Raw genomic sequence first — 12,644 nt, 5'->3', positions numbered from 1 at the left:
GATGTGATAAGTATACCACCTGATTCTAATAAGGGTTATATCCTTGAAGTGGACTTAGAATACCTGGTGTAATTGCATCAGTCTCATAACAGTTACCCCCTAGCACCCAAACGTTTGAGGCTTAAGCAAGAATGGATGTCTGAGTACCAACATAACCTGCTTGGGGGTTTGGGGGTGTCCCCCATTGAAAAACTGGTACCAAATTTGATGAATAAAACAAAGTATATCGTTCACTATCATAATTTACAGTTGTATCTATTGCTGGGTATGAAGCTTACTAAAGTACATAGAATACTGAAGTTCAATCAAACCCCCTGAATGGAACCCTACATCAGGATGAACACATGTGAAACCTGGCCACCAACAACTTTTAGAAAAACCTATACAAACTAATGAACAACTCCGTATTCGGTAAAACGATGGAGAATTTACGAAAATGTATCAACGTGAAGCTAGTCCGGTCAAATGAGAAAGACAGACTCAGGAAACTGATAGAGAAACCAGCGTACAATAGAAGTGCTATATTCGATGATGACTTGGCAGCTATTCATGTGAAAAAGAGCCACATTAAACTTAATCAACTGGCCTATGTATGAGTATTCTAGACCTATCCAAACAATTGATGTATGACTTCTAATACAACGAGCTCAGGAAACAATATGGTAACAGGTGTGGTGTGTTGTACACGGATACTGATTACCTGCTGATGGAGATTCAAACTGAGGACGTGTATGAGGATATGGTAAGCTCCAATGTAACACTCGGTGTTAGGAGACACACAGACCTTTCAATTTACCTGGTGAGGAAGGCACCCTATACATCTTATACTTTAAAGATAAAGCATACAAACGAATGCCACTAGCAGATTTTACAGAGCTTGAATGGGTAATTAAAATAACACTAACCAACCCTTACATTGTTTTTAGTCAAAATGATTACATTTCCAAAATTACTAACAATGGCTTCCTTCTCACGTCCTTTATTCCCTTTAAAGATAATTCTATACAAGTGTTAAAAATACCAGGTCACACTGGCAACATGCTAGCACCAGTCGACGTGAATGCTAGTTTAGTCATTCACAGTATATACGATTACCAACGTGATCTTTTTCTGGATTCATGTGGTATGAAACCACGCACAACACTAATTGCAGGCATATATCTCGCAGAGAATTCAGGTCAAACAATACTTTTAGTTGGCCTATAAGCTTTGTCGAATCATAATAAGACAAGGCTATCCACCATCAACAAGCCTTGATGGGGTTCGTGTTATGGTTGACGCACATGTTAGTATCTCACCCATTTACCTGTACCATAATGTAAACCTTATAGGCTTAAAATATATCAATCAAAAATTAAATGACATATAATTAAAAACTAATTTGTAAACTATATTATAGACAAACAGAATAGGGCTGTATCCAGTCGTAGATGAAGAAGGAAATATTAAAGGAAGTGCAGATGTATTTCGACTGAAACAGATATGTGAAATAAAATGTCAGCTAGAACAAGAGCGTGACCTTCGGGCATAACTACATAAAAAATACAATAGAGCTTTAAACTACATAGATGGTGCTGATACCACCCTAATGGCAGCTAGCACTGGATTAGGAATAGTAGGAGTTGGACTGTTGACAACAGTCGTAGCTGCACCTGTAGTGTTAGGACTTGAATTAGCAGCTATAGTGACAGGAACACTTGGGTCGGTGTTTAAATTTGTATCCCGCAAATTGAATCGTAAAGCAAAGAAATTTGATGAAATTAGAATACTTGCTGTATCAAAGTTAAACACGATAGAAGATTATGTTTCAACCGCACTTAATGACAATAAAATCTCAGAAAAGGAGTTTCGTTTGATCATAGGTGAACAAGAAAATACAACAAAATGAAAAATGAGATTCGATCGAAGGTTCATAAAACATATTCTATAAGTGAGGACGACAAAAGAAAGCATATAAAACAAGGAATACAACAAGCCCAACAGGCATTTATCACGAAAACCAACGGTATAATAGAAGATACATGTTAAACTGTTTCACTGAAATTAATATAGGGGATCCTGTGGTGGAGACACCCTAAACCCCTGTGGACAGCCAACTGCAAGCCTCCACACCACTACCTGTTTTTAGAGAGTAGTTGAAATAATTTTTAGACCCACACGATTAGAGATTTATTCACACCTGTATTAATAATGGATTTATGGCGAGTTGAAAATATATCTTTGACTGGTGTTGAGCCTCTGATTGTTAACAACCTCAAAGAATTAGGGCAGGGCATCTATCAACTGACTATTGTTATTAATAAAGATGTCTTCAAAGAGGTTTTCCTGACTGAATTCATTGCTGATAGTTTACCGTATGTGTATATCCAGCTACCTAAACGACTACATAAGACAAGAATACAACAATATTGTTACTCTGAATATAAGTGAATGGCGCACTCTGTGACCCAGCACTTTATTGATCATGCTATGCACTGCATCTCGTTGCCATAGAGCTATCACGTGATCACAGTGTTGATAGCACAGGATAGACCGAGATCATTGCTCTCGGTCCTGAGCAGCACAATCGGTTGTGGTGCGGGCTTATTGTGTACAGTAGCGCAGCTGTGCATTATTGGTTTGGATCCCGCCGTTGCCTCAGATTGACTCCCTTGCACAATTTCGTGACGTAAGGGTCAAGCGACCCTTGCAAATTTCGTGAGCAAGGAGTCATGAACATATCAGCTGGGTCTCTGAAAAGGGCCTTTCTGAGCGGGGCATTCTCATTGTGAGATAAGGCACAGACGCAGTACCCCTTGGCAGAATGCAACAACATCCATCTTTCTTAATTCTCCCTTGGGGGACTGTAGCTACAAACGGACCCTTTTACTCTTTTTTCATTCTTTCTAATCGTTCTAGTTCTTGTGTGTCAGTGTGTGACCCCCTAACTCTCAGTCGGTATGCATTTAAACATTTGTTTAGTGTAGGAAATAGGTCGGCCCACAGCGGAGGCAACCCCCACAGTGGGCTTGTGTGAATGCAGACGAGTTGTGTCTGTTTGTGGATAAGGTGGTCTAGATCACATTATTGATATTATATAGCTTATATATTGGGTGTGGTCCAGAACAACCATTATTAATACTACTCCAGTATTAACCTTCTGTCGGTTTGGAAGAGGATTGTAAGTCACTCGCCACACAGATACACTAAGAAATGTTATGAAAGGTTAAAACGACTAGATGATAATCGGGATAAGAACTGGATATCAAAAAATAGAATGTTATTATCTTACACATGGTTTTGTCTATGTATGGATAGTAAAAAATACTGGTAAAGAGGGTTAGGGGTAGGTGGTGGCGGGGGCGGAGAGAGAGAGAGGTTCCGATTACGCTTTCTTTGCAACCAAAGTGAAGAATCCATCAATATCAGTCGCTTCCTTCTGTTCTGGATTTGAGCGACGACCTTCCTTCCATGAGATAATCTCCATGCCAGCTTTTGTCCAGGCTGCCTGTAGCTCTGAACTGGTCATGCCGAAGCTAGAGAAACGATGGGTACCAACTGTATAGAAGGATCCCCCAATACAGCCAAAGAGAAGAAGGTGTCCGCCTGGTCTCAGGACAGAAGCAAGTCGTGCTGCTTGAGATTCATATTCTGCAATACTCCGAGCCACTGATTCTAAGCACAGGGAGGAGGTGATGACATCAACAGAGGAGATGAAGCATGGAGCAAAGATGTTCTCTTTTCGGATGTCACAGGGTATTATGCCAGACACTTTCTCCCTCATGATAGCTTCTCTGTCGGCCACAGAATCCCTGCCATGTATGATGCAATATTACTGATCAACATAAGCTCGTGGAAGGAGTAAGGTGTGAATCTGTACGTATCATTTGTGTTGCGTTCAAAACAATATATCCCATATGGTTTATTTTATACGTACAATTTAGAATATCGAACTCAGACATTTCAAAATAACAATCTAAAGAGTAGCAATGTGCGTCTGTGTCTGATTATTTGGTATTTGTTATAGAAATGTAGAATAAGGTGAAATAACTTACCCTTTCCCGTCCAGTTTCAGAACATAGTCCAGGAATTTGGCAAAACTATGTTTCAGCTCTCCACTCTGCCATTGTTTCAGGAAGTTTCTGTTTGGCGGTGAGAACTCTGCCAGCAGGATACTTTCACAGTATTCAGACGCACTGATGATTGAGGTTATCGTGGGTCCAGTACCAAAATCTAGTAGTCTCCCCTTGATTTGTCCTGTGAAAAAAAATGCTGAAGTTTCGTCACTCTATACCGGAACTCTTCATCTAATGAGGATAATGAGGATCATGTGTTTGCTGATTGTTGCTTACAGTGAAAACAAATCACTCTGGCTTACTCCCACATGGCATAGGTTCATAAACCATTGAGAGAAAAGGGTGCTAAAATGTGTGAGTCACTAGTAACCCGTTCTTCAAATACAGAAGTCCATCGGTGGGTCCACAACACTTTATTCATGATAGAATCGGTATATAAATACATGGTGTTGCCAAAAGGGCTCAGTGCCTTTAGGGAGGCGATGGTCAGCCAGCATGCCTACCCACTGTCTTCGGGTCAAGTCCTGAATAACACAAAGCATTCTTAATTTAACCTTAGGGTCCTGATCAGACTGTCACGTGACGTATTTGTGTTGTTTAATGATTTAGTGTTGTCGGTCATGATGACACAACGGTCAAGTTCCGTTGATTTCTTTTCTATTGACAGCCATGTCATTATTTAGAGAGTTATTTCTGGTTTTCCCCTGTTAGCAACACATGTGTTGTGTCGAGGCTGCCCCAAACTGAGCCACTGAGTGGTTATAACGTGTTAGAAACACTTGTGTTGTGCCGGGGCTACCCTCACTGAACGACTGAGTGCGTATCCCCTGTTAGCAACACATGTGTTGTGGCGAGGCTGTCCCTCACTGAACAATAAAGTGGTTTTCCCCTTTCAACCACAAAGTGGTCTCATTCAACCACAAAGTGGTCTCATTCAACCACAAAGTGGTTTAACCATTTTCAGCGATACTTCTATTCTAGCGAGGCTGCCCCTCACTGAACCACGAAGTGGTTATCCCCTGTTATCAACATTTGTGTTTTGGCGAGGATGCCCCTCACTGAACCACAAAATGCTTATCCCCTGTTAGCAACACTTATGTTGTGGCGAGGCTGCCGTCACTAAACCACAAACTGGTTATCCCCTTCCAGCGACACTTGTGCTGTGGCGAGGCTCCCCTCCCTGAACTACTGAGTGCTTATCCCCTGATAGCAACACTTGTGTTGTCGCGAAGCTGCCCCTCACTGAACAACAGAGTGGTTATCCCCTTTCAGCGACACTTCTGTTGTGGCAAAGCTGTCCCTTACTCAACCACAAAGTAGTCATCCCCTGATAGCAACACTTGTGTTGTGGCGGGGACAGTGGTAACGGGGATAACCACTCTGTGGTTCAGTGACCGGCCGCCTCGCCACAACAGAACTCTGTGGTTTAGTGAGGGGCAGCCTCGCCACAATACAAGTGTTGCTAACAGGGATAACCACTCAGTGGTTCAGTGAGAGACAGCGTCGCCACAATACAAGTGTTGCTATCAGGGGATGACTACTTTGTGGTTCAGTGAGGGGCAGCCTCGCCACAAAACGAGTGATGCTAACAGGGGAAAACCACTTTGTGGTTGAGTGAGGGGCAGCCTCGCCACAACACATGTGTTACTAACTTGTGTTGTGACGAGGCTGCCCCACACTGAACCACTGAGTGCTTATCCCCTGTTAGCAAAAGTTGTGTTGTACCGAGGCTGCCCTCACTGAACCACAAAATGGTTATCCCTTCTCAACAACACTTGTGTTGTGGCGAGTCTGCCCTCACTCAACCACAAAGTGGTTATCCCTTCTTAACAACACTTGTGTTGTTGCGAGGCCGCCCTCACTGAACCACAAAGTAGTCATCCCCTGTTGGCAACACTTTTAGACAGATAGATTAGATAGATTGGATATTTATATAGCGCACATATCCACGCACTAGTGAATGCTCAAGGCGCTGGTATTTTTCCCTCGATCACCGGATGTCAATCTCAACAGCACATCGTATTTCAATCTCAACTCCCTGGGGAGTATACAATTCTTGCTGCCACTAGGCGCACCGAGTCTATTGTGGCTCTCTCATCCTAACGAGGTACCCAATTTACAGCTGGGTGGACTGGGACACATAGTCACAGCACTTTGTCAAAGTTTACTGCACGTTGCTGTACCTGCAACTAGGTGTATGCTCGTGTTCATGTGGCCACCATCTCGTCTTATACCAACGGATTCGTGGGTTCTTTTAAGTGCACAGGGTTGTGTACTGTACACTAGGGTTGTGACAACACTGAAAGAGTCTGCACACAAAGTTGACTCCAAGGTTTTTACACCCGGTCACAGGTGGACTCAATCCCGAAACCGAAACCTCGCTGGATCACTAGCCTGGCGCCTAAGCCAGCTCGCCCACCATGCCCCACTTCTGTTGTGGCGAGGTTGTCCCTCACTGAACCAGAATGTGTTTATCCCCTTTCAGCAACACCTCTGTTGTGACGAGGCTGGCCCTCACTGAACCACAGAGTGGTTATCCCGTGTTAGCAACACTTGTGTTGTGGCGAGGTTGCCCGTCACTGAACCTCAGAGTGGTTGTCCCTGTCACCAACTCTTGTGCTGTGACTAGGCTGCCCGTCACTGAACTACTGAGTGCTTATCCCCTGTTACAAACACTTGTTTTGTAGCGGGGACAGTGGTAACGGGGATAACCATTCTGTGGTTCAGTGACCGCCCGCCTCGCCACAACAGAACTGTCCCTCAAAGGGGATAACCACTCTGTGGTTTAGTGAGGGGCAGCCTCGCCACAATACAAGTGTTGCTAACAGGGGATAACCACTCACTGGTTCAGTGAGAGGCAGCGTCGACAAAACATAAGTGTTGCCATCAGGTGATGACTACTTTGTGGTTCAGTGAGGGGCAGACTCGCCAGAACAGAAGTATTGCTGAAAATAGATAACCACTTTTTGGTTGAGTGAGGGCAGCCTCGCCACAAAACGAGTGATGCTAACAGGGGAAAACCACTTTGTGGTTGAGTGAGGGGCAGCCTCGCCACAACACATGTGTTACTAATTTGTGTTGTGACGAGGCTGCCCCTCACTGAACCACAAAGAGGTTATACCCTGTTAGCAACACTTGTGTTGTGGCGAGGCTACCCTAACTAAACCACAAAGTGGTTCACAAAGTTGTTATCACCTGTTAACAACACTCGTGTTGTGACGGGGCTACCCTACCTGAACCACAAAGTAGTCATCCCCACTTAACAACACTTATTTCGTGGCGAGGCTGCCCCTCACTGAACTACTGAGTGCTTTTCCCCTGTTAGCAAAAGTTGTGTTGTGCCGAGGCTGTCCTCACTGAACCACAAAGTGGTTATCCCTTCTCAACAACACTTGTGTTGTGGCGAGTCTGCCCTCACTCAACCACAAAGTGGTTATCCCTTCTTAACAACACTTGTGTTGTTGCGAGGCCACCTCACTAAACCACAAAGTAGTCTTCCACTGTTAGCAATACTCGTGTTCTGGCGAGGCTGCCCCTCACTGAACCATAACGTGGGTATCCCCTGTTAGTAACATTTCTCTTGTGGCGAGGCTGCCGTTCGGTGAACTACTGAGTCATTATCCCTTGATAGCAACACTTGTGTTGTGACGAGGCTGCCCTCACAGGACCGTAAAGTGCTTATCCCCTCTTAGGAACGCTTGTGTTGTGGCAAGTCTGGTCTCACTGAACCACAAAGTGGTTATTCCCTGTTAGGAACACTCGTGTTGTGGTGAGGCTGTCCCTCACTGAACCAGAATGTGTTTATCCCCTTTCAGCAACACTTCTGTTGTGGCGAGGCTGGCCCTCACTGAACCACAGAGTGGTTATCCCGTGTTACCAACACTTGTGTTGTGAGGAGGTTGCCCGTCACTGAACCACAGAGTGGTTGTCCCTGTTACCAACATTTGTGTTGTGGCGTGGCTGCCCCTCACTGAATCACTGAGTGGTTATCCCCTGTTAGGAACACTTGTGTTGTGACGAAACTGCCCTCACTGAACCAGTGGGTGCTTCTCCCCTTCTAGCAACACTTGTGTTGTGGCAAGGCTGCCCCTCACGAAACCACAAAGTGGTTATCCATTTTCAGTGACACTTGTGTTTTGGGGAGGATGCCCCTCACTCAACCACAAAGTAGTCATCCCCTGATAGCAACACCCGTGTTGTGGCGACGCTGCTCCTGAATGAACCATAAAGTGGTTATCCCCCGTTAACAACACTTGTGTTGTGACGAGGCTGCCCTCACTGAACGACAAAGCAGTCATCTTCACTTAGCAACACTTGTTTCGTGACAAGGCTGCCCCTCACTGAACCTCTGAGTGCTTATCCCCTGTTAGCAAAAGCTGTGTTGTACCGAGGCTGTCCTCACTGAACCACAAAGTGGTTATCCCACTGTTAGCAACACTTGTGTTGTGGCAAGTCTGCCCTCACTCAACCACAAAGTGGTTATCCCTTCATAACAACACTTGTGTTGTGGCGAGGCCACCCTCACTAAACCACAAAGTAGTCATCCACTGTTAGCAACACTCGTGTTGTGGCGAGGCCGCCCCTCACTGAACGACAAAGCAGTCATCCCCACTTAACAACACTTGTTTCGTGACGAGGCTGCCGCTCACTGAACTTCTGAGTGCTTATCCCCTGTTAGCAAAAGCTGTGTTGTACCGAGGCTGTCCTCACTGAACCACAAAGTGGTTATCCCACTGTTAGCAACACTTGTGTTGTGGCAAGTCTGCCCTCACTCAACCACAAAGTGGTTAACCCTTCATAACAACACTTGTGTTGTGGCGAGGCCACCCTCACTAAACCACAAAGTAGGCATCCACTGTTAGCAACACTTGTGTTGTGGCGAGGCCACCCTCACTAAACCACAAAGTAGGCATCCACTGTTAGCAACACTTGTGTTGTGGCGAGGCCACCCTCACTAAACCACAAAGTAGGCATCCACTGTTAGCAACACTTGTGTTGTGGCGAGGCCACCCTCACTAAACCACAAAGTAGGCATCCACTGTTAGCAACACTTGTGTTGTGGCGAGGCCACCCTCACTAAACCACAAAGTAGGCATCCACTGTTAGCAACACTTGTGTTGTGGCGAGGCCACCCTCACTAAACCACAAAGTAGGCATCCACTGTTAGCAACACTTGTGTTGTGGCGAGGCCACCCTCACTAAACCACAAAGTAGTCTTCCACTGTTAGCAATACTTGTGTTGTGGCGAGGCCACCCTCACTAAACCACAAAGTAGTCTTCCACTGTTAGCAATACTCGTGTTGTGGCGAGGCTGCCCCTCACTGAACCATAACGTGGGTATCCCCTGTTAGTAACATTTCTCTTGTGGCGAGGCTGCCCTCACTAAACCACAAAGTAGTCATCCCCTGTTAACAACACTTGTGTTGTTGCGAGGCTGCCCTTAATGAACCACAAAGTAGTCATCCTCTGTTAGCAACACTTCTGTTGTGGCGAGGCTGCCCCTCACTGAACTACAAAGTTTTTATCAACTGTTAGGAACAACTGCGTTGTGGCGAGGCTGCCCTCACTGAACCACAAAGTGCTTTTCCCTTGTTAGGAACGCTTGTGTTGTGGCGAGGCTGCCCTCACTGAACCAGAAAGTAGTCATCCCCTGTTAGCAACACTTGTGTTGTTGCGAGGCTGCCCCTCCCTGAGCGACAATGTGTTTATCCCCTTTCAGCAACACTTCTGTTGTGGCTAGGCTGGCCCTCACTGAACCACAGAGCGGTTATCCCGTGTTACCAACACTTGTCTTGTGACGAGGTTGCCCGTCACTGAACCACAAAGTGGTTGTCCCTGTTACCAACACTTGTGTTGTGGCGTGGCTGCCCCGCACTGAACCACTGAGTGGTTATCCTTTGTTAGCAACACTCGTGTTGTGGCGTGGCTGCCCCTCACTGAACCACAGAGTGGTTATCCCCTGTTAACAATACTTGTATTGTGACGAGGATGCCCCTCACTGAACCACTGAGTGGTTATTCACTGTTAGCAACACTTGTGGTGTGGCGTGGCTGCCCCTCACTGAACCACTGAGTGGTTATCCCCTGTTAGCAATACTTGTGTTGTGGCGTGGCTGCCCTAACTGAACCACTGAGTGGTTATCCCCTGTTAGCAGCACTCGTGTTATGACGAGGCTGCTCTTTCACTGAACCACGGAGTCAGAGTCACTAGACTTGATATTTGAAAGTGAGATAAATGAAACAAACAACAAACAAGTTGCGCCGGATTTGCCCCTTACCAATGTCTAATGTCAAACTGTTTACCCACCAGAAGCAAATGCCTGTTGAAACTGGGTCAGACCGAAGGTCATCATGTCGCCCACTGCTGGATTAGGGGAGGGGTCACTGTAGTAGGTGCTCAAATATGTCTCGGGCTCAAACGATGAAGGGTAGTCGTCACTGACAAGCAAGGGTTTCCCAGCCATGGTTTGATACTGACGACACAGAGAACAATAAACATACAAAAGCAACATTATGATGTAATACATCTGTACATCTGTTGTGAATACATTTTACAAAATACATAACATCTTCATAGCCTCGCAATCTCTGACTAGTTGTATATACATCCTTTTAGTTCAGTACAACTGTAGGCTGTACTGAAATATGTTTGCTGATAAATGGCAGGAGGTTTCATGTCATTGTAACCTTTCCCGGTCATGTCATGTTAACGATTCAAAGTATTGCTTACATCCATGCAGCTAGACGCGTCACTTAGATATGCGTACGCCTTAAACTGAAAAGGTTGGTTTAAACATATTTTATTCACGAATGTGAACGGGATTGGGGACAAGTTATCCAACTTAAAATACCCGCTCCCTGCTATTTACATACGTACATTCTTAATTTTATACATCTTAGAAAAGATACAGTCCACTGTCTATATGTTCCAACAAAACTCACCTCAATCTTAGATCACATCCAGCGTAATCAGCCTGGTAAAAGTGACTCCACGCGAGCAGGCTCAGCTCACCAGGCTTTCTTGTTCAAGGCCACATTCTATATTTAGTCCAACTACTCTGTCTGGGAGCGATTTTCAGTGGATTCCACACATTGTATCTGAGTATCACTTGCACAGCTAAATAGGGAGGAACAGTCAGCTGAACTGCAAAGAGAAAAGAGGAGTCAGTTTTATAATCGCTTCGCTTGTGGTTATGGGATGAGTAATTTGTGGCTGCCAAAGTTCCATCCCTTGACTTTTACTTGAAGATTTCAAAAGCATATTCAATGTGATTCGTGAACTGTGTTGAATTGCACTCCTGTCGTATTTTAATTCACAGAGAGTTGTTTCATAACTGAGAAATCACTTCGTTATGTTAGCTTAGTACTGGGTCACACTGTTTATCACTATCTATGCAGGAGAGGATTTGATGAATCTCACTGAGAAAATGTGGTTGGGATGTGTTATAGCAGGGAGCCTATATACAGATGTAGATTGTCCCTGATACAACTAACTGAAAATCGCATATATCGTTCCTCCTATGACGTCACTGCAGGTCTCTGGAGACAGAGTCACGTCACCTGTCTGTGGTTTCGTTGGCGGGCGAGAGTGAAGCAGACGGCTTTTTGGCAACTTTTAATCGCTTGATATGAATTAAATACAAGTCTTTTTAAGAATGAGTTTGGCGTTCCATTTAAGACTAGCCCCAAGTCTTTCATATGTAATGGTTAAAAGAGCACAAATATTTTGAGTTTATTTGGTCTTTAATCCCCTAACAATATACACACAACGCATCTGAACCACTAACTTTGCTCTTGATTTTCATGTCAGGGAAGCTCCTGCTTTTCAGAGACGGTTACCTTTGACAGAGACATACACTCAGACCCACGAAGACCTTCGTCTTGACCCAGTCTCATGGAGATTTGGCTTCAGGCATGAAACTTGCCACAGTAATCCCAGCCAGATATAGTTAACGATTGAGTCAGTGATCGGTGTAGTGTTCATGTTGTGTCGTTTTCATTTCAGGACGGGACAGGCATTAGTGCGGACTAAACCCAGAGTGATGCAGGTAACAGAAGTCTTTAAAAGTCTTCTTGAACCGGAAAAATACCGTTTGACACTAACGTCTGGGGCACCCGTGCCGAGCCACCGGCTCATGGTGGGTGCTGGGTAGCGCTAAGAGCTCGCCGACACCCCCGTTGTGGACCCGGGGAGATATTTGGTCCACCAACCCGTTTACCGTGGGTTACGGCCCTGTGTCGGCGGAGGAAGGGATCTTGGTAGTTGAGGGCAATAGTTCAGATTAGTAACTAGAATTGTTAGTGGCTGTACTCTCAAAGGGGGTTGAAGCATTTTAAAATTATTGTCCTCCTGAGAGGGTACGTAAGTCCCAAAACATTTGATGTAAATCTAAGTCTACCAGGTTTTTAATCGTAGTATTCATGTTATTTGAGGTTTGGCTAGGTTTTCATACAATCTCCAGCGGCTGAAGGGATTATGTAAATCCAACTAGGGTCCATGCAGGTAGCAAATGTACTGTAAGTCCCCATGGTCCCTAGTATGGTGATCTACCTTCAGTTATTGGAGATCTATAGCGTGTTTTTATATTGT

General features: G+C 45.0%; 1 protein-coding gene across 1 annotated transcript; it reads right to left on the bottom strand.

Annotated features, from left to right (window-relative positions):
* Positions 1-963: 963 nt before the first annotated feature.
* On the bottom strand, positions 964-11,150 carry LOC137294318 (indolethylamine N-methyltransferase-like). Its single transcript, XM_067825316.1, has 4 exons — positions 10,997-11,150; positions 10,362-10,527; positions 4,035-4,236; positions 964-3,791 (listed from the first exon to the last, which is right to left on the bottom strand). Exons 2-4 carry the CDS (start codon positions 10,516-10,518, stop codon positions 3,365-3,367), a joined length of 786 nt encoding a protein of 261 aa, XP_067681417.1. The 5' UTR covers positions 10,519-10,527; positions 10,997-11,150; the 3' UTR covers positions 964-3,364.
* Between the last annotated feature and the right edge of the window lie 1,494 nt (positions 11,151-12,644).

This window comes from Haliotis asinina, chromosome 8 (genome assembly GCF_037392515.1).
Source record: "Haliotis asinina isolate JCU_RB_2024 chromosome 8, JCU_Hal_asi_v2, whole genome shotgun sequence".
Classification (NCBI taxonomy): domain Eukaryota; kingdom Metazoa; phylum Mollusca; class Gastropoda; order Lepetellida; family Haliotidae; genus Haliotis; species Haliotis asinina.
The sequence above is the reverse complement of the archived record's forward strand: the minus strand, read 5'-3'. Positions and strand labels throughout refer to the sequence as shown.

Bases quoted from the DNA above. Each gene is read 5' to 3' on its own strand.
- LOC137294318 (XM_067825316.1), bottom strand. From the start codon at position 10,518: ATGGCTGGGAAACCCTTGCTTGTCAGTGACGACTACCCTTCATCGTTT. The intron at 4,237-10,361 runs GTGGGTAAACAG...TTTTTTTCACAG, and splicing joins TCAACAGGCATTTGCTTCTG to GACAAATCAAGGGGAGACTA. The intron at 3,792-4,034 runs GTAAGTTATTTC...CATACATGGCAG, and splicing joins CTGAAACTGGACGGGAAAGG to GGATTCTGTGGCCGACAGAG.